Source organism: Drosophila suzukii, chromosome 3 (genome assembly GCF_043229965.1).
Source record: "Drosophila suzukii chromosome 3, CBGP_Dsuzu_IsoJpt1.0, whole genome shotgun sequence".
Lineage (NCBI taxonomy): Eukaryota > Metazoa > Arthropoda > Insecta > Diptera > Drosophilidae > Drosophila > Drosophila suzukii.
In genome coordinates this window covers 51,761,324-51,784,302 of record NC_092082.1, presented here as the reverse complement: position 1 = coordinate 51,784,302, position 22,979 = coordinate 51,761,324, and the positions used below count along the sequence as shown (strand labels likewise).

Here is a 22,979-nt window from a genome sequence, read left to right as displayed (position 1 = left end):
GTTTCAGTACAATATTCGTACATTTATGATGGTGTTTCATCTGACTGAGGAGCACATCCCAAAATCGTCAATCCCGCCCTTGTTCCAGCTGGCCACGGATCTGCGGCTCCTGGCAGTTGGGAAGGACTCGGACCTGGCCCTTTCTAGAACCACGGGCTGCAAAATATTGTGGGATGTTCAAAAATTGTTTACTTTTACTTAAACGAAAAATAAAAAAATTTTCACGACCTTTTTGCAAAGGCGGCATGTTTTTATAATTTTTCTCAATAGCTACAACTTCTTTTAACATGAAATTTGTATTAGAAATAGGTTTTATTTTTTACTACAATACAAAGTAAATTCATTTCGATAACTTCTCCGAAATTTGGTATTTTAAAGTTCGAGCCAATTTGTACCACTGTCTGGCTGGACGGGTTGCAGACGGTTTTGTTAGCTAATTTTTTTAAGACGGTTTATAAAATGCCTATTTTAAAATATAACCCAAAGTAAATATAAAGATAGTTCATAGATGCAGATAATTCATAGATTTCATTCGTGTTGTCTTAAATAAAGTTTTATTCTTGGCAAGAATTTGTAAGTTGGTTTATTTTATCAAAACGTCTGTCAAAATACGGGGGACTTAGAAACCGTCAAAAATGACGTCTGTGACACCGAGACTTGCTTTTCGAGGGATATTTGGTTGGAAGGGACTTCTGTGATACCGCCGATAGTGCGGGTATTTTCAAACTAAGAAATATGAATATAATAAATAACACATATTAAGACCGGACGACTTCGCTTGAGTGCCCGTTCCTCATGCCGCACCGCGCCGCCCCGCCTCAATGTGCGCGCACCTTAATTCTTTTCGAAGAGCCTTTTAATCCATGAAAATAACCATATCGATGTCATTTTTAATTTGTAGTCTAAGCACATTTTTTGTTGTTATTTTGTAAGAGATATTTTTCCATCCAGAATAAAGAAACTTAAGTGAAGCCCATCGATTCACAGTTTTAATATGAGGTAAATTTTATTTTAATTTATCCCTTAAATAGGAAAAGGATGAATGCAACGTATAATACATTTTTTTAAGCCAAAAATTTTACATCGGAAGTATATTTACATATAACTAAATTTGCTGAAGGTTTTTGATTCGTTACTTAAGCTTTTAACCAAATTAATGGCATCATAAATTGTATTTTTATTAGCATCATAGAGTACCTTTTCTGATAAAAATTTTGTTTTAGTTTTGATTACTTGCCTTTTTTACATATAAAATCTCTATTTTGTGGTTCATCCAGAGGTTCATTAAAATGGTAAGGCTCATCTTGAGGTAAATCTTCTAATTTTATGGTTGCACCTGGATATTTTTTTTTTAGTGTCGTTTCCCAATAAAGGAGTTAAGCAAATGGTTTTCAAAAATTCTTTAGGCCTTGTCGTTATCCGCATTTTTTCCTCCATATCTGTCCCAAAATAAATTCAGAAGAGGGAAATAAAAAAAAATTTGTTGAGAGAAATTACGCCTAGATTTTATGCACTTGATAGTGCAACATTTAATGACGCATTTGGACAAATCCTTTTTTATTGAGCACTGATTTTAGTATTACCAGAATTTGCACGATATATGAACCCAAATTTAGAGAATGAATTACCCATCAACAAAACAAGAGAAAACTCTATAGTCGATGCCAGCAATTATTAAATACTTGTTACTCAGCTAAGGGGAGTGCGAGGGAGATGCTTAGCCATACAATTTTGAAAACGTGGAGTTTTGTTAGTTTATGTAAATACAAATGTTTTACAAAATCGAGCAATAATTTAAAAATGCCTAGAAACAATGCTAATGCTTTAAAATATTGTGGATAGTTAAACATTAGAAAATAAGTTTGAGCATGTTTGGAATGTTTGAGCGAACGTTTTTAACTTTACTTTTATCTTGAACTTATATATCCGCGCATAGCATGGTGCGATAGTCCAACTGGCAAGGCGTCTGCCTCTGATGCGAGAGGACCGGGGTTCTGATACAAGCTGAGGCAGGGTAAGTCAAAAGTTTCAACTGTTTTTGATGGTATAATAACTTCGTCTACATAACTTATTATGTTGCGTTGGTGCTCAACCTCCTCAAATACCATTGGTGGGCTTAGCAAGCCAAATGGCATTATGTTGAACTCGTATAGACCATCGGGAGTTAGAAATGCAGTAAATTTCTTGCTTTCCTGGCCCATACTAATCTGGTAATATCCTGAAGTCGTGTCCAGAGTTGTAAAGTACGAGTTTTCAGACAGCTTGGCTAATTGTTCCTCTACAATTGGCTTGGATATCGTTTTTTTTACAGTGACTGCGTTGAGAGCTCTGTAGTCGATGCACAATCGACATTTTTCATTTGCTTTGGGGACTAATATCGCCGATGACGCGTATGGTGAGGTGCTCTTACTGATGATGTTGTGCTTGAGTAGGAGATCTAACTGAGATCGGAGTGCATCCCTTTTTGAAAATGCAACTTGGCATCGACGACCGAGGATCGGTGTTGTTGTTGTCACCTCGGTGTCCATTACAGTGGTATTGCATCTGTCAATATGGGAAAGGTCTTCGGCAAAGCAATCTGTATATCTATTCAACATATAGCTCAACTCATTGCGCTGGGAGCTACTGACATCAGCGCTTATATTGAAGTTAATTTCTGATTCCTCTGCTTGCCTTATCGAGCCTGAATTTCCGATCTGTTCGTCGTGTTACTATAGAGTAAGTCTCTGCCCATGAGAACGTCGTAAGGAAGAATGTCATCGGGTACAATGTGAATGCGTATATAAATTTCGCTGCGTTCTGTTTTCACCGAGGTAAGATACATTCCTTAGTCTTCATTATTGATCCACCAAATCCTTGTAGACGTTTTACCGATTTCTGTCGAATTGATCCACTTGGAACAGCCGACTCTCTAATAAGTTTATGATCGCTGACAGTATCGACGAATGCTAAAAACTCTCTTCCTCCAAGCATTTGCTGCGTCTACTTAAGCGACTGATGATACCTTTACCCTGCAATCCTTATCTTCATGCCCAAACTTTGAACAGATTGAACAGCGTGGCTTTTTCTGCGGATCTGGACACTTGGCAGCTATGTGACCCATTTGGTTACAAGTAAAACATTTTGGTCCTTTGGGTTTAGCCTCAGCACCTGCTACATCTTGGCCTTTCGTGTAAACATACTGAGAAGAAGCACTTTGTTGCTGCAGTGTTTGCACTGTTTTCATATTGTCCAGAGACCTAAATAGTTCTGAAGATTCATAGCTAACAAAGCCTTCGTGCAGTCGCTTTGGTTCAATCCGTTAATAATATAAGAATGGATAGATGGCTCATCTATATTAGCTCGTCTTCCAATTGCCATCATGATGTAGAAGTATTCGCTTGGGTTTTCTTTTACGTCGCATCAGTTTCCTGTGAACATCAGCTGAGTTTACCACGCTTGGAAAATCTTGTAAGAAGGCGGTCTTAAACTGTTCCCATGACATACAGTCTGTGCATCTAACCATTCCTTAGCGACACCTCTCATTTTATGCTGTATGGCAAACAATACTGTCCCATCATTCCATTCATAAACGCGTTGCAACTGCTCGGTTTTGCTTATAAACTGTTGTGAAGTGATGTTGCCCCTAACTGGATCATACTCGGGCAACACACCGATCACATCCTTGATGATGGTGTTGGTATAAGCTGTGCGTTCGGGGCTTTCTCTGATCCTTTGATGAGGTTGCTCTTGGCCTGGTGGTGGTATGCCTAATGTGTTTGCCTGACGTTGTTGTTCCAAAGCAGCCGGTGGACCTGCGGTGCTCCCTACGTTAGCTCGCCGCGAAGTCACATTTTCCTATTGAACACTTAAGGCCTGAACCGTTTGGGATAAGCTGATCATCAACTGCTTCACCTCGTCAATTTGAGATTATACGGTATTTGCATCGAAATCGTAGTCATCGCGTTCGATTTCATCACATCCCAAGATCCGTGTGAGTTCGTCGACTTTAGCCTGTTTGTTTCCGACGACCTGAATATTGTTCGTGCGTAGAATAATATCCAGATCGGCAACCCTTAGCTGACCTAGTTCAACTAACATTTTTAGTTAACATCGTGGTCCGTGGCTCCTTCTCAAGCTTTTTTCTCACTCTTGGTGCTTTTTCACCGCCTTTTTCCCTCTATTGCTTAGCCCATAGTGGCGTTGCCGTTATGTCAAATTTTGTAAACTTTCATTCTCCTTTCTTCGTGAATAAAATTCAGCTTTTTATATCATTTTATTGCTGTTTGGAGCTCGTATCCCACTTCTGAATTGTCAAAAATACCTCTGCGCTCGTTCAAGTATTTATTGACAAGGAATTTAATGAAATATATAAAGAACACAAATTATAAAGAAATCTTGTTAGCTTGTGAGCGTGCGGTACATGTCTTCCTCCTTTGACGTTGCCAACCGTACTGCCCTATTTTTGACACTTAGATGAAATAATTACAAAGTTACAGATTCACCTAATGTTTCATTTTTAGTAGGACTATTTTTAATTGGGTAGTTAAAAAAGTTTTCGTTTATTAAATTTATGCTATTTATCAATTTTAATTTTTATGGCTGTGGTGTTTCCTCCGAGGCTGTTGTCTGAAAATTTTCAAATGTGTCCATTGGACGTTTTTCGGGAATATTGGTACTCTGAGTACTTTGGTTAACCTGTCCTTGATTGTTTTTGAAAAGTTTTAGGATAATAATTATTTGCTGAATTATTATTATTAGAATTATTGTTGTTACCCCAATTTCATTAGAGTCGAACCTATTCTGTCTCTGCTGGTTGTTGTTATATTTGTTTTGATAATTTTTATTTTGGAATCTACCCCCTTGGTTATTATCTGAATGATAGTTGGGTTTTGTATTTGAGTATGATTTTGATGTTTTAAAATCCTAAAATTCATCATCTTCCTGAGAGTATTGGAACATTTAAGAACGATTTTTTATGGATTTATCTTCAAAGATTCCTACAGCTTGGGCAGCTTGTTTTAATTTAAGAGGAGACGAAATATCACATTTACTCAATGTAATAAAAGTTTTGACTGGTAATTTTTCACGAATCACTTCAGCTAATGTATCACTCAATGTCCTCGAAACTAGAACTGTGTTTGATGAATTATTGTCTAGGCTCAGTTTACAACAAATTCTACTAGTCTGTTCTTCTAATTCTTCAACAAATGTTCGTAAATTATTTTTATATTTAGTCTCACGTAATTCAGCTATCATTCTATGTGGAGGTGTTGCGCTGTTGAACTGATAAGTAGCTGATAAGTAGGGTTCTCAATTTCTTCCAGTCCTGTGATATATTTCTCATCAAGAGTGATCTGCCTTGTCCAACTAGGAGGTTCCTAATGGCTGCTTGGATAATTTCATTTTGGCCTTCTGATGTTTTAGGGTAATAGTAGACTAATTCATCGACTTCTTTTATAAAGAGAGCCAAATAGAGTGGGCCTCCATTGAAGTTATTTATCTGTTTTAGTTGCAGAAGGAAATGGTTCATTGATACATCTGAGAGGATTTGTGATGCTTTTGCTGCTGCGGCTACGGCTGCTGCTGCTGCTGCTGATGTTGATGACAATTCCATTTTTAATGGTTTTTTGGGCGAAATTAATTAAATTTATTATCGCTGAGTTAGACACTAGAAATCCTCATTCGTGATTTAACTAATGTTGGTAAGTTCGTTTTGCGGATACAAATAATGTTTTTATTTTCGCGAAGTGATTTTTTTAAGTCCTTCTTAGGTAGTCACTCGCGAGGATATTACTTGTATCCTACCGACTGCGCCAATTATGTTTTTTGCTTCAGGATATATAAAAAAAAGCGATTTTTATTTTAATATACAGCGGAGTATTTTATTGGTAAAGTTCTTTTAAGATTGATCCCCAATCTTAAACTGGCTTTACAAAATGCACTATTCTTATAACTATGGCCTTTAGCGGTGCCAGCGACGACAATTTTAATTGGTCAAATCTGTGGCCCGATGAAACTGTTTCTAGGCTGCATCTTTTGTTTAATTAATTTGGATTGGCCAAAGCTTTTATGCTGACGAATGGGTTCTCAGGGTGAACCCTTTGTTTAAATGTTTGAATTTTGTTTATGTCTGGCGTCGTCGATAAAGGCGTGAGAAGTGTTTATATTTCTGGTGCCACCGGTCGAAGGCGTGGGAAAGATTTGTGTCTGAGGGGTTATGTGTTTATGTCGGATTGATTTGAATAACTGCGATAGTAAGCTCTGGACTTATGTTATTGACAATTGGAATAATTGGTATCTCGGGATATACAGGTTATATGTTGGGTTTGGTATCCAGGGTATTTGCGTATACTTCACTTACACACAGTATTCACTAAGAAAGGCAACTGTAAAGGGCCCTTCAGTTTTAGAGTTACGTGGGGTGATATGTCCAGGCGAAATCACTCTGCAGCTGTCGACGTCAGCAGAGAAGTGGGCGCAGCTTCGAAGACTACTAACGAAAACGGTCGGAATCAAATAATGAAGCATATGCGAGTATTCGTAGATTTTCCTCTCTTTCATTGTCTTGAAATGCAGTGCTTTTTGCCTTTACTCGATGCTTGAAAAATCGGAATTCGGTGTTTCCGTTATTCTCTCTTCTTGCTTATACGCCTCGGAAAAGAAAAACAAAACAAAAAGTGCGTAAGGGAGTGACAAAATAGGATTGTCTTCATATTGTTCTTTCGGCGTTAGTCGACGGAAAACAAGCGTTTTTAATCAGTGCGCCGGAAATTTTAAGTTAACAAGAGCGTAGACAAGATCAAGATAGGTGAGTGATACCATAATTAATTAATTACAAGCAAGTAAGTTTTATAAATTTAAAATTATATTTATTTTTAGTATTGTGGATTGACAACCCGAACGACCCAGAACATTGTTTTTCATTAGAAAATAAATAAGTTATAAAGAAAAAAAAACCAAAACATTTTTTAAAAATGTAAACAAATAAAAAATTAATTTTATTTTGAAAACCTATTTTTAACAATTATTATCAATGATCTTTTTTATATTATTTCTCTTAAGAAATCCCTAAGGACATGTCACGGTGTGAAATCGAGAGTGACTTCTAAAAATGTATTATGAAGCTGTTATGTTGTGAAGAAGCGGACTTCCTGAACAAATGTCTATTTGGCCCGTGATTGGTGAATCACGAGTGAAAAGTGTCACGTAGTTCTCTGACCGGGGTAAAAACCTCAGTCGGGGCCAAGGAACCTATACAAGAAATATATATATAGAAGGATATAGAAGGGTGGAACCTGTAGTAGGAATTTGTATGGGAGGTGGCAGCACGAGGTACTGAGGGGGACGATCGCCTCGCTTGGTGGGGAACTTGAGGGGTCCCGCTGAGAACGCTCTGTGGTGGCAGAGCGCGGTACTGAGAGGGCGATCGCACCGCTTGGTGGTGAACTTGGATGACTCCGACTGGAGTTGGCTATGGGGATTCCGTCGGGCGTGAACGGCGGGGTTTATCTACTCCGGGTGAACTGGGAGTCTACGGGGGGTCCTACACTCCGGATATTCTCGGAGTCTACTCGGTTTCTACACTCCGGATGTTCTCGGAGTCTACGGGGTTTCTACACTCCGGATGTTATCGGAGTCTACAAGGATTCTACACTCCGGATACTCTCGGAGACTACGGGGATTCTATACTCCGGATGTTCTCGGAGTCTACGAGGTTTCTACACTCCGGATATTCTCGGAGACAACGAGGATTCTGCACTCCGGATGTTCTCGGAGTCTACGAGGATTCTACACTCCGGATGTTCTCGGAGTCTACGAGGATTCTACACTCCGGATGTTCTCAGAGTCTACGAGGATTCTACACTCCGGATGTTCTCGGAGTCTACGGGGATTCTGTACTCCGGATGTTCTCGGAGTCTACGAGGATTCTACACTCCGGATGTTCTCGGAGACTACGAGGATTCTATGGTGGGAGCTCTCGGCCGAGATGCGCCGCGTGGATGCGAAACCAAAACACGCGCCGTTGATCTGGGTCGAGAAAGGGTAGGAGAAGGAAGAGGGGGGGGGGGGGAGTGTAGGGGTAGAAATAACACACGGGGTTTTTAAGTTTCAGGTTTGTATTCGCAATTGATAAGAATAGGGGGGGGCCCTGGCTGCTGACCTCACAATGGGTATGCTTGCTGACGTGTATTTTGGTGCGCTGGTCGGTGTTGCGCAGATCGACAAGAGCCTAAAACACTAAACGAAAAGGTGCGGCGTCGGGCGCGGGTTCGGAGACGCAAGGCTGACTTGAGTCCCCGGCGGATCAGCGCGTATCTTGTCACGTGTGTGTCGGTTGTGGCGTGTCGGAGGAATGCTCGGAAACACGTCCACTCTCGGCGAAAAGTCAAAACGTAAGAGGCCGAGCTTAGCAATCAGAGATCGCACTTCAGTCGAGCGTCGCGCTCGCTGAACCAGTTCCCTGCTATCGGTGGTGCTATCGATTGCGGGCCTCACGAGTGTGATAACGCGTTAGGGGGCTTTGTCTAGGGTGCGTGTCTTGGCTCAAAATTAATACTTGTTTAGTTAGTTTCCTTATTTCCTATTTAATTCATAACGTTGAACTTCATGTCCGATCTTAAAGATAATAGCGAAACTATGACTATGATTACAATAAACTAAATATGAATGAATAGGATTTGTGCGCCCTTGATTTAGGGCGTTACAAAAGTGATTTCATATACTAAAGGAGGTGTACTCATTCACTTTCCGTGGAGTGGGTATACATAACAATATTTCATGAGTTTATATGTAGGACTCACATTTCGAGTGAATATATGTGAGTTATGTTATGAGTAATATGGGCGGGTTGATTTGCATAAAGCTGAACAAAAAGTTTTTTGGGTGGCTTGTGGGTGTTAGATAGTGATACATATTGGCGAATTCAATATATTTCGGTTCAAACTTGTATCTCAGCACTATAACTGAATGAACAACAGTTTTGGGCGGATTTTGGGAGTTTGAGCAAGCGTGACACATAAGGGCAAAAAACTTGCGATGCACACGAAGCTAATGGATCTAAATCTGAAATCTCAACTATTTAGATCTTACAGTTTCCGAGAGCACAGCGCTCACACGGATAGACGGACACGACTAGATCAAATCGTCTAGTGATCCTTATCAAGAACATGCTTTTTGGGGTCGAAAAAGTTTCTGTTGAACTAATAAGCTTTTTTATTAGTTGTTGCTAAATTAAAATACGAATTTCAGGTTGCTTTAGGCTTGTTAACAATTTATTAGCGAGAGAGAGTACAGCAGGCGAGACGAGAATGCGTTTTATGTCGAGATCAGAATTCGTACTGATTTTACAAACGGACAGCCAGCCGAAAGCTGGGCCGAAAAATGCAAGTACACAAAAGACGAGAGAGCTAGATAAAGAGAGCTACCTTTCGCGATGCCATTAATATAAGAGATCGAATTAAGAAGTTAGTTGGCTGCTGCGGCTGCGTGACCCGACATACTCCCCCCGTTGGAAGCCTGGGCTTCAACATTATCCTTAAGGGGTAGCAGAGACAGCTTGTTTACTGCTCGCTTTGTCACTCCTGATGCTGTCTTCAGAACGGCAACTCGAGCAACCCCATCTCCACCGAAGAGAAGCTCGATCACTCTGGCGAGGGGCCACTTCATGGGAGGCAAGTTTTCGTCCTTAACCAGAACTAGGTCATCGACAACCAGGCCAGGTTTTGGGGTGCGCCACTTGGAGCGCTGTTGTAGCAATGTTAGGTATTCTTCCTTCCATCGGGACCAAAAGATCTGCTGCAATTAATCCACGCGTTGCCATCCATCCAAGCGATTGAAGTTAAGACTGGTCACATCCGGCTCGACGAAAGAAGAAGGCGGACCACCATTCAAAAAATGTGCTGGGGTTAATACATCCAGATCAGCTGGGTTTTCTGAAATCGAGACTAATGGTCGAGAATTAACAACCGCCGAAATGTGACACACCAGGGTCCGCAACTCCTCAAAGGCCAAAACAGCAGTGCCAACAGCGCGGTAGAAATGATGCTTGGCGATCTTCACAGCCGCTTCCCAAAGACCGCCAAAGTGTGGCGACCTAGGAGGAATGAAACACCAATCAATAGCCTCAGCTAGGCAAAAGTCCAATGTAGCTCTCTGATGATCACTGCTGAGGAAAAGACGCCTTAGCTCGAGCAGCTCATTGCGAGCTCCAACAAAGTTGGTTGCATTATCAGACCAAATCTGCCGCGGCCTTCTTCTAGTGCATATAAATCGTTTGAGGCCATGTAGAAACGATACCGTAGAGAGATCCTTGACCAACTCCAGATGAATAGCCTTCGTGGCGAAGCAAATGAAGACACAAACGTAGCATTATACTGGAGGCTTGCTTCGCACCTCTGACTTGTAGAGAAATGGCCCGCAAAAGTCAATGCCAGTGACTTCGAATGCATGAGATCCATCAAGTCGTTCCTTTGGAAGATCCGCCATTATATGCTCCACTACTCGAGGCTTCATTCGAAAGCATCTAATGCACTTGTTTACCGCCTTCATTACCGTCTTTCTCCCCCCAATAGGCCAATATTGGGATCGAATTATGCCAAGTAATGCCCGTGGCCCAGTGTGCAGATTGCGTTCATGAAAATGAGTAATAATGGCAATAGTGACCGAATGACTCCGTGGTAATATAATTGGATGACGCCCATTAAAATCCAGAGAAGAATTCCTCAGCCGGCCATCCACTCTAAGAAGCCCAAATTGGTCAATGAATGGCGAAAGAGATGCGAGCGAGCTGGAGGAGTGCACCATTCCCTTTGACTGCAATGATTTGATGTCATCCCATAAATGTGAGCGCTGGACAAGACGAAGCAACAGCAGCGTACCGCCTTGAAGGTCAGACACCGTGAGCGTAGGGCGATGGATGCGATTACTAAACTTATAGACGTATCCGAAAACTCTTTGAACGGCAGCAAAGGAGTTGGCAAATTTGGAACTGGACACTATGTCTTCATATGGAGATTTTATTAGCAGGATCCTCCGGCGAACCTCAAGCGTTGGCTTTTCAGCAGTGATTGGGGTCGGCCAGTCAGCTTTGGGACCACAGAGGAATTTTGGTCCATGAGTCCAGAGAGGAGACTCGTTGAGCTCAGCAGGAAAAGCACCTCGGGAGAGAATGTCAGCTGGATTTAAAGAAGTTGGAACATATCGCCACTCCACTGACTCAGTTAGCTCCTGAATGGCAGCTACTCGGTTCGCTACAAAGATATTGAATCTGGACGGCTCGTCCCGGATCCATGAAAGCGCAACAGCAGAGTCGCTCCAGCAATAAACCTTTCCCTCAAATGCATTCGTCCCAGACACTTCTGCGATGAGCCTAGACAGGAGCTCCGCCCCACACAGTTCCAACTTGGGCACAGTGAGTGTTTTCAAGGGGGCTACCCTTGACTTTGAGCAAAGTAATTGAGATCGGCCTTTGCAAACGATGTAGACACAAGCACCATATGCTTCAATGCTGGCATCACAAAATCCATGTATTTCACTCTCAGAGTTTGGAGAACGAACCAGCCGAGGAAATGACGCATGCTTAATCTGCCCAAAACTCGTACATATAGCACTCCATTCCGTATTCTGTGACTCAGGAAGGCTTTCATCCCAGGATAACTTCTCCTTGCACAGTTGTTGAAGGAAAATTTTCGATTTTGTGATCACAGGTCCAACCAACCCGAGAGGATCGTAGAATCGCGCTATTGCAGACAGGACAGATCGCCTGCAGGGGCTTGAAGTTGACTGTAAGACCGAAAATGAAAACAGTAGTTGGTCAGAGACTGGATCCCAAGCGAGACCTAAGGTTTTTGCAAAATCAGTGCCATCATCAAACTTCAAATAGGACTCCATATCCTTGTCTGCAACTCCATCCAAAACAGCCGACACATTGGAGCACCACTTTCTAAGCTTAAATTTTCCCTTGGCTAGAAGTTTTGATACCTGATCCATAATGATGACTGCCTCTTCCTTGGACTTGGCTCCAGATATCAAATCATCCACATAAAAATCGCGACGAATGACCTCAGCCCCAAGCGGAAACGCTGTATGCTCGTCTGCTGCCAACTGATGCATAGCTCGCACAGCCAGAAATGATGCTGGCTTCGTGCCATAAGTAACGGTGTCTAGCTTAAACACCCGCAATTGATCCTGGGGGGAGTCCCTCCACAAAATGCATTGCAAATGGCTGTCCTCAGGCTGAACCCTAACACAACGGTACATTTTGCAAATGTCTCCTGTGATTGCTACTGGGTGTGAACGAAACCGTAGAAGAATCTGGAACAGCTTAGGCTGAATAACAGGGCCTGCCATAAGAACATCGTTGAGAGAATAGCCTGAGGAACTGGCCGCCGATCCATCAAAAACTACGCGAAGCTTTGTAGTGGAGCTATCTTCCTTTATGACGCAATGATGAGGCAAGAAATATCGGCACAACCCGATGTCAGCGGCAGAAACTGATGACATATGTCCTAGATCGAGATATTCTTTTATGAATGCTGCATATTGAGCCTTCAAAGATGGCTGACGATTCAACTTTCTCTCTAGGGACAAAAATCTTCGATAAGCTTGCTGGTAGGACTCTCCCAAAAGATCTAGATTAAACTTGGCAGGCAGCCGAACAGAATAATCACCAGCTGGCAAACGATTGACGTGTCTTACGAAATCTGCTTCACAGTCCAATTCTTCCTTAGTAGCGCGTATAATTGGCTCGGCGCAGCTTTCCACTTCCCAAAATCGTCGAAGAAGATCATCTAACCGATCGAAACTATTCTCTCTACTAGCGAGAAGTTCATCTTGAGACAACATTAAAACCGAGCCATTGGAAAGGCCATAGCCTCCAGAAACAACCCAACCCAGACGCGTCTTTTGAATTAGGGGTAACCCAGGTGGGAGCTTGATTTGGCCAACGCACAACATCTCGAAAAAGAGGCTGGCTCTGATTAAAAGATCCACCCGCTGGGGAGCATAAAACCTTGGGTCAGCTAACTGTATATTTTTGGGTATGTTCCAGCTGCCAATGTCGACGTTGAAGCTAGGCTGTCGCTGTGTTATGTTCGGAGCAATCACCGCGGTAATGTTGGCCGAGTATTCGGAAGTTCGGGACTGAATCGTAATATTGACCGAGTGACCGTCCGTCACAAAACTGGAATCTCCAACTCCAGTTACAGATGCTGAGGATTTTACTTTCTTTACTTGAAGCTGATTTGCGAATCGGGACGTTATTAGATGCAGTTGGGAGCCCGAATCGAGTAGAGCTCGACAGGGAACGAAAACCCCAGAACAGTTTTTTACTAAAATGCTAGCCGTTGCTAAGAGCACAATATCATTACTAAATTCCTGTGCAATAAGAGCAGTCGAAGTGGAAGGCAGTGCAGAGGGTGAAGCAGAAGGAAGTGTTTCTTGAAGCTGTGCTCCTTCTTGTGAAGGAAAAGAAGGTGAGTTTCCCAGGTGAAGCAGGGTGTGGTGCTTAGATCCGCATGAACGACAACTACTAGAGTTGCATTGCCGAACTTGATGACCAACCTTAAGACAATTTATGCAAAGACCGAGCCGCTTCGCTTCTTGAAACCTATTCGCAGGAGACAGGATTTTAAAATTCTGACAATAAGAAATGGAATGCCCTGTATCATTACAGAATATACAAATCCAGGGGTTAGCGTTCGAGGCAACAAATGCTGATCTACGCGCATTGGGTATTCTGTTACTTCCCACCTGATTGCCCGGCGTATAGTTTGCCATGGCGAAATCCATAGTCTCCAACGTCCTGCATCGCTGCTCCAGAAATGATGCCATTGACTCCCACGTAGGAATTAAATTGACGAAGGCAGGGTCCTCTAAACGCTCTTCCCACTTTGCCTGACTTGCCGGATCCAACCTTTGGAACAGAACTTGGACGATGATGCATCCTGCGATTTGTTCTGTCGTGCCCAGTCCCTTGAGAGCACGAATATGAGCATTGAATTTATCGGACAGATCCCGAAGTGTCGAGACGGAACCACTCTGCACCGCCTTTAGTCCCAGGATCTCAATAATGTGTGCCTGAAAAACCAAACGTCGATTATCAAATCTATTTTTCAGCAAATCTAAAGCAATTGCGTAGTTGCCATCCGAAATTTCCAATGAGCGAATAGTTTCCAACGCTGCGTCCCTCAGGCATGATCGTAGATGCTGCAGCCTTTCTACGTTGGTGAGGTCCGGATGACTATCTATGATCGTGGTAAACATAGAATAAAAGTCAGACCAATTTGCATAACCTCCAGCGAATTTTGGAAGCTCCAGTGGGGGCAGCAATGCTGCCCTATGTCGAGGCTGACGCTGCTGGGGGCCAAAAACACCCGGAGTGATGCCGTCAGCAAAAGTTGAATGCGAAAGAAGCTGTGAGGTGCGCTTTGAAATTTCGGTACGAACCGATGACTTCAGAGTTACGAGAATGTCATCAAATTTCTCACTTAAATCACTTTCAATTTCCTCTAAATCCAACTCTTCGAGCTCACCGAGCACCTTTTTAAAAGACTCTTGAAGCTCATCAATCAACTCTAACCTCACATGAAGACCGGATTCGTCGCATGAAGTTAACGCCGCACTTGATAGGGAATCCACTAAGCGCTCCACTCTATTAAATAAAGCCGTTGCCTTGCGCTTTAAAAATATTGCCCTGTTTGCATCAGCGGTAACATCTCCAAAAGCTCCCGTAGGCATGGCTACAACAACAACAGCAGACGAAATGCCCGAAATTCGGCTCCAGCGGGAAGATGAGCGCAAAGCAAACGAGGGAATAACAGCCCGTTACTTGGCTATGTACGCTTCTATGTACAGCTGATTTTGCGCCTTATATGTAAATTTCCGCAATCACCAACTGCTATTTATTTATAGCGCTCACTGCATTTAAGGCCTTATGATTGTTGCTTTGGCACCGCAGAAGCAAGAATGAAAAAAGTCAATAAATAGACTTATATGATTTGCACTTAGTATTATTTATGCACAAATCACGTCGGGGTCACCAATGTTGAACTAATAAGCTTTTTTATTAGTTGTTGCTAAATTAAAATACGAATTTCAGGTTGCTTTAGGCTTGTTAACAATTTATTAGCGAGAGAGAGTACAGCAGGCGAGACGAGAATGCGTTTTATGTCGAGATCAGAATTCGTACTGATTTTACAAACGGACAGCCAGCCGAAAGCTGGGCCGAAAAATGCAAGTACACAAAAGACGAGAGAGCTAGATAAAGAGAGCTACCTTTCGCGATGCCATTAATATAAGAGATCGAATTAAGAAGTTAGTTGGCTGCTGCGGCTGCGTGACCCGACAGTTTCCTTACACCTGATACATACGTTTCCCAGAATACAATATACCATTCTACTCTATGAGTAACGGGTATAATTAGTTTTGTCTTTTTAAGGAAACTTTCAATTTTTTTTGTATAACGAAATTTTTTTTCGAATTCAGTTAGGCATTTTTTTATATTTGAATACACACAAGTAAGCAAGAAGTATTAGTTTCTCCATTAAGCGGTAATAGAAATTAGTTTCCGTGTTTTACTTTAACGATCGCCGTTTAAGAAATGCTTTCAGACGTCTTAAAATCATTCACACAGAGAATAAATAAATTTATGATTTCCGGCTTACCGGTTCAAGATCATCATCACTTTTTGGTAGTTTTTCGAATTCTTATAACAAATAACCTATACAGTTTAGACTACCAATTCAAATATAACATTACCTCATCAAACATTACCTCAGAGGAAACCGACGGCAAGTCCGATTCGTGTTTTGTTGTTATCGCTATCGCTTTCTTAGCTTGCGCTTTTTTAATTATCACAAAATTATCAATTACATAATTACGCATTACAATCTCGCTTTCCGGCTTGCAGAAACGATTTGCGTCGAATTTTTGGCGAAATGGTTACTTAGGACAAGTGAAATGTGAGCCGGTGCAATATCGTTATTCAAAAATCAAGAGTTGTTGTTGCCCATAATTCTGATCAATTTAGTTGAATTGCTTCATGCAAACGACGCATAACTCTCAAGTAATATTTCTTATTAACAGTTTTGCCGGGTGGAAGGAATTCATAGTGCAAAAAACCACGAAAAAAGAAACAAACAAATTTACCTTACTTTTTGTAGTACAACTTCAAGTAGAAGCGAAGAAACAACATTTTTTCTAGCCTACATTTTACACTGTTCACTGTTACATATCTAATCGCTGTGGTGCCGTTGACTATCTTCTTGCTATATATATTATTTACTAATGGACTGATTTTAGCAATGTATTTTAAATTGTTATATTTGAAAGTGTGGCACCCACATTTAACATGCTCAATCCCCGATTTCTAGCTTTTATTGTTTTTCGAGATATCAGATTTATACGGACGATTCGGGCGGTTTGTTGGCGCTAGAAATAGTTTTTGGTTAAATGATAGGTATGGCGAGAGCACATCATTTCAGTTAAAATGTATTTTCTAGCTTTAGAGTGAACATGGCACTCTGCTGAAGCGCAAGAAACTATAGAATCCAATTGTTAAATCCCAAATTCTAGCTTTTAAATTTTCCGAAATATCAAACATGCTAGCTTTTAAAGTCTAAACTCTGCTATTGATCCTGATCAACAATATACTTCAAAGGGTCGGAAACGCTTCCTTCATACAATTAACGGGTATAAAAACTAATTTTAAATCTGGCCATGTAAATTATGGGTGATACCAAGATTTATTTTGCTTTTATGATTTCTTCATTTTATAAACCAATGTTTAGTTTTATTTTTGCTCCTTAAATGTTTTGGAGACACATACATAGCTCCTTTGAAATGTGAAAAAAAAGCTTTTCTTTAGGTCTTACGGTGTGGGATGTGGTCGTACCCCTAAATTTTTTACCTACTCAATTATAGTCTGAAGATCTTCCATCAACCTGTTACATACCTTTCAACGAATACCATCTACCCGTTAACACAACGAATTGATTTGAATTTATACAGGGATGTCACAGAAATCTCTTCCAGCCTAATTTAGCGCCCTTTAGCTCTGAAAGTTACAGAAATCGATCCAAGCTTAAGTAATCGACTAAAGCTCAACCAAACACTGGGCTTACAACCAATATTCATAAAATCAAAGAAAATGTACTCCGAAACACAAAAAAACTACGATTCGCCGATACAGCCCAAATAGAAGAAACGTTTAATTATATGTTGTTGCTTAAAGGTGTATATTATAAACAAAACAAGGAAGAATGCTGTAGTCGAGTACCTCGACTATCAGATACCCGTTACTCAGCTAAGGAAACCAAACCCGCCACCTACCCGAGATCTCAATATATGGTTATCTGGGCGGCAGACAGATTTAAGCGCTATGGGCGTTATAGTGGGCGTGGCAAACTTTTGTTTAGGTATTGACGAGACTAATACATTTCAGTTAAATCTGAAATCCCAATTCTATATCTTTAATAGTTTCTGAGATATCCGCGACATTTACGATTTTTTTTAAGTTTATAAGCGGTTTGTGGGCGATAAAGTGGACGTGGAACACTGACGAGATTGACTTGCGCTGCGCAGGAATCTCTCAAATCTTGATGCCTAATCCCAGCTTAGCACCTTTTATAGTTTCCGAGATCACAGCGTTCATACGAACAGACGGACATGGCTAGATCGACTCGGCTAGTGATCCTGATCAAGAATAAATGTACTTTAAAAGGTCGGAAACGTTCCTCCTACATGTTACATACTTTCCAACGAGTCTAGTATATCCTTTTATTATACGAGTATCGGGTATACTAAAAACATTGCCTAACAGGTGAGCTGTGGTGACGAACGCACCTGCAACATACAAAAGAAATGTTATCGTACATTGTAATAAAAAATGTGTCCCCACAAAATTTGTACACTTCTTAAAAATGTCTCAATCGGTACGCTTCAAGCACTTTGCCTATAAAACACTTTCAACATACAAAAGTTATAGTATTACATTTTTTGAATAAATAAAATCATTTTCATAAATTCTGAATGAAATAAATAAATAATTTGCCCCTCTATTTTCATATTTTCATTTAAACTTAGCTTTGTTATCGGCTACTTTGCGCACATATCAGAAAGCGGCTTGTTATTCGGATCAAGTGGTTATAGGCTGCCCCCGCGGTACCAGCATTTCAATCGAGTTTGCCCAATACAACAACTTCGTGGCAAAGGGTAAGTTAACAATGCAATCACATTTTTTAGCTGTCGATGCTTATCTACATCTACATGTAATTCTTCGGATTTATTTTTAAAGATGGGTTCAGCATCGAAGAACTATGTCCTGGGTCTGGGAAAGCAAGACCTGAAATACGGAGTAGGACAAAGCACCTTCTTCGTGGGTCCATCTTTGGTACACCCTCACTGAAGATACCATCTAACAGATTTATGAACGTTGGCTACGGCCTTGAAATTCCAGTACAATCAGTCGCTGAAGATAGCAGCACCACTGTTACTGGCTCTGAATCGGTATTTGGCACAACTCGTTCTGTTGATAAAGTAGAAAGTACCGATTACAATAGTGAAAATGCTCTGGAAAACTGCATGTGGCCAAATGCATTACAGGTAAGAAATTCAAAATCAACTAAATGCTGTTTTTTTAAAACGTTAGGTCTGCCACATTGTTTGATAATTTTTCAAAGTGTAGAAGGAACATATAGTGTATGTGTTGCAACGAAATCCGTCAGACCGAAAGCCACCTTTCCAAAATGCTTTTGTTATGTGGCCAAGTGGTCACGCTATAGGCTGCGCAACTTTTTCTACAACATTCTTTGGACGCACGATCTTTGTAGGCCACGTGTTATAATCACACCGACAAGAAAATTAAGCTCTAGAATTATAATAATAGTCAATCTAACCACGTCCGTTTAAGATCTAATGATTAAATCTGTTTGGCGTTCACATGTTTTAAGATAAGAGGTGTATATGCGAATATATTTTGTTGATCACTGGAGAGTGCCGAAAAGAAACTGCACACTTTGTTTTAAGTATTATCGAAATTTTTGTTTAACACCGCCTATTTGGTTCTTCATGTCCTACACGTCTTTTGAGGTTCTGCCATCCTTTCGTAACTATTGCCCAATATCTTTTGATTGGGAGAAGTTCTGGGCAATTTGGGTTCTCCTCTTTTAATGAGAGAAGGAACGCTATGGTGGAGCATAGTGTTTTGACACTAGATCTAGCCATAAAAATGTAGATTGCATAGTCGGATATGTATATAAATACCCTGCTTTTATGTGCAGCGAAAGGTGCATAGAGCAAACGGGACATGCCAAAAAAAACAGAACAACGGTTTAGCGGAACCGTTGTTGTTTTTGCTTGTTGTTTTTTTGGAAAGCACGCGCCTTTTTGCGTCTATTTCACTTGCGTTTACTTATGTGAAGGAGTTTGATTTACCCGCAATTAACGTAGTTAAATAAAATAAACCAGTGGCTTAAAAGTGATACCTATACGATTCCTAGGTAAGTCTGTCGCAGAACAATATTTATTTAAGCAGTGAGAGTAAAAGCAAGTTAATGTATATTGACTATCAGGTACCCGTTACTCAGCTAAAAAGAGATATGAAAGCAGCAAAGCGAGATTAAAATGCGCCACCTACCGGCGGTATACAGATTTAAGCGTTATGGGTGTTAGAGTGGGCGTGGCAAATTTTTTTTTGGATCAATCGATAGGTATTGACGAGACCAATACATTTCAGTTAACATTTTTATTCTAGCATCAAAACTGTAGCATAAAAATTGTGGGCGTCACAGGTTTTCGCGGTTTGTAGGCGTTTAAGTGGGCGTGGCAAACTTTTTTTTTGTCAATCGATAGGTATTGATGAGAACAATACATTTCAGTTAACATTTTTATTCTAGCATCAAAACTGTAGGAGCCACAGTTTTGGGCGGTTTGTGGGCGTTAAAGTAGGCGTGGCACTCTGCTGAAACAAACTTGCGCTGCGTAAGAAGCTCAGGAACTCAGGGTATAAAAACAAGAACCAGACTAGGACTCAGGAGTAGCACCAGCATACCAAATATTAGGGAGGAATCATGGTTTCATGGATCATGGTTTCGGCTAACGCATCGGGGGTTTCTAGGACCACTAGCCCCACCAATAGTACTAGCAACATCCTGAACACGTCAACTACCACTACCCTAAATACCACTTTGAGCCCCATCGATATACAAGCCTTCGTTAAACAGTTGCCTTCTTTCGAAAGGACTCTGGTACCCTACATAAATTTATTGTAAGCGTTGAGGAGATATTTATGTTAATAAGGGGAACAGATCAAACCCCGTACGGACAATTACTACTAAGAACTTTGAGAAACAAAATTATAGGAATATTTTGCACACCAAACTTGAATGGGACAGTATTAGAGAAAACCTCAAACGCATGTATACATGCAAGAAGACAGAACCAATACTTATCAACGAAATTCAGATCCTCCCCAATGGGTTGTCCTTGGGTAAATTGATTTTCGAAATCACTAGACTCCGTAGTGAACTATTGTTACTCCTCACAGACCCAGACCACGGAGTAAGTGCAACATCAAAAAGAGCTCTTTAAGATGGAATTTGCCTTAATGCCTTCTTGGTTGGGCTACAGGACCACTCAGAACGGTCATCCGAGCCCGAAATCCGACAACGACCGATATGGCTTACGAGTGGTGCCACGCAGAATTGTATTTATCAAAAACAAAACAAACCACAGAACAATAGATTCAACTCAGACCGTAATAGGGCCTTCCAGAGAAGTTCTAATCAGAACAACTCTGGTGGCAGAAATAACTACTCTTCTAATACTTATGGGCAGGATTATCGTGGAAGTTCTTATTCCTCGGCAAATCCGTTCCGTCAAGGCTCGAATCAAAGCCAGAGTCGTTTCAATAACAACAGACAGATTACTGACAACAGAGCGGGGGGGAATAACACTGATAAAAACCGTAGCAGCACTTCACAAAGGCCTGCTTCCAATTCTAACAACATTGACGACAGCTCAAATTTTCGACAAGAAGCCTCGACCGACAAGTCAGTTACATAAACAAGAAAACGCACGGTATGTCCCCTCCCTACATAGTAATCACTCTATCTAATTCTCCGAAACCACTAGAATACCGTTGATACCGGTTCTACTTATTCTTTCGTGGATCCAAACCTTATTCCGCAAGGCTCCATACAAAAACAAGGAAGAACGCTATAGTCGAGTACCTCGACTATCAGATACCCGTTACTCAGCTATATGGAGATATGCAAGCAGCAAAGCGAGATTAAAATGCGCCACCTACCGGCGGTATACAGATTTAAGCGTTATGGGCTTTAGAGTGGGCGTGGCAAATTTTTTTTTGGATCAATCGATAGGTATCGACGAGACCAATACATTTCAGTTAAAATTTTTTATCTAGCATGAAAATTGTGGGCGTCACAGGTTTTCGCGGTTTGTGGGCGTTAAAGTGGGCGTGGCAAACTTTTTTTTGGGTCAATCGATAGGTATTGATGAGAACAATACATTTCAGTTAAAATTTTTATTCTAGCATCAAAACTGTAGGAGCCACAGTTTTGGGCGGTTTGTGGGCGTTAGAGTGGGCGTGGCACTGTGCTGAAACAAACTTGCGCTGCGCAGGAATCTCAGGAATCTGCGTGCCTAATCCCAGTATTGTAACTCTCATAGTTTCCGAGATCTCAGCGTTCATACGGACAGACGGACAGACGGACAGACGGACAGACGGACAGACGGACAGACGGACAGACGGACATGGCTAGATCGACTCGGCTAGTGATCCTGATCAAGAATATATATACTTTGTGGGGTCGGAAACGCTTCCTTCTGCCTGTTACATACTTTCCGACGAATCTAGTATACCCTTTTACTCTACGAGTAACGGGTATAATTAGAAAATAATGTCCGAATCACAACAGTCCTGGAAAGCTATTCGCTGACCTTTAGAGCTACTCTTCCCCTACTCGTAGAATTTAAAGAATATGGTGAAATTCAGTTGTTACTTTTTAAATTCTACCCATACTTTGATGGTCTCCTTGGAATGGATTTCTTGACAGACCGAAAAGCGAATATAAATATTGAAGAACTTTAACTCGAAACCCCATCCACGTCAATTAACATTATAACAAAAGTTAATAGAGGAACCGACGAACTCTTTATCCAGCCCCTAAGTAAAACTATTATAAAACTACCAGTTAACATAAGAGAAGGCGATTTTCTTTGTAATCCTCTTAAGGTTGACAGCAATCTTTTCGTTTCCGAGGGTCTACACTGCCGCAGACGGCCATAGCTTCCTGGAAATAACTTACAACTCCGAGACTGGGCAGATCTTATGTCTCGACCAGCCACTGAACGTGGAGCCATATAACAAAGAATGTTACAATCAAATAAACGGAGTAACACTTAATCCAAGTTTCAAACAGATTAGAGGAAATTTTAGCGGGCACATCCCTGCGGACCATTTAAATGACGAAAAAAAACAACTTGTGGAAAATTTCAGGACCTATTTTACGACGACGTATATCCCTATATACATAAAGAGGAGGTCCGCAAACCAATATCTAAAATGCTCGACCAGAATATAATACGAAACATTCCCCTTGGGGCGCCCCTGTTTGGGTAGTCCCTAAAAAATCGGATTCACCCGACCAAAAGAAATGGAGATTGGTAATAGATTTCAGGAAGTTAAACAACAAAACCGTCACGGACAGGTCCCAAATCCTTAATATTAACGAGATTCTCGAAAACATTGGCAGAGCAAAATATTTTTCCACCCTATATTTAGCCAGCGGGTTCTACCAAATCCAGATGGACCCCAGAGACATGGCCAAGCAGCTTTTTCAGTAGAGAACGGACACTTCGAATTCACGAGAATGCCGATCGGGCTAAAAATCGCCCCAGCTACGTTCCATTGGGTAATGACATCTGACACCGACAGACCGATTTTTTGAAGTAGAACCTTGAATGAAGTCGAAACCCGG

General features: G+C 41.2%; 1 protein-coding gene across 9 annotated transcripts in view; it reads left to right on the top strand.

Moving 5' to 3' along the window:
- Positions 1-22,979, top strand: part of LOC139352897 (uncharacterized) — a 208,582-nt gene that overhangs the window by 156,900 nt on the left and 28,703 nt on the right. For all 9 annotated transcript variants that reach the window (XM_070995563.1, XM_070995562.1, XM_070995568.1 and 6 more), the window contains 2 exons: positions 18,064-18,192; positions 18,275-18,582. In XM_070995563.1, coding sequence (XP_070851664.1) covers positions 18,064-18,192; positions 18,275-18,582 — 437 coding nt within the window. The remainder of the gene's footprint in view (positions 1-18,063; positions 18,193-18,274; positions 18,583-22,979) is intronic.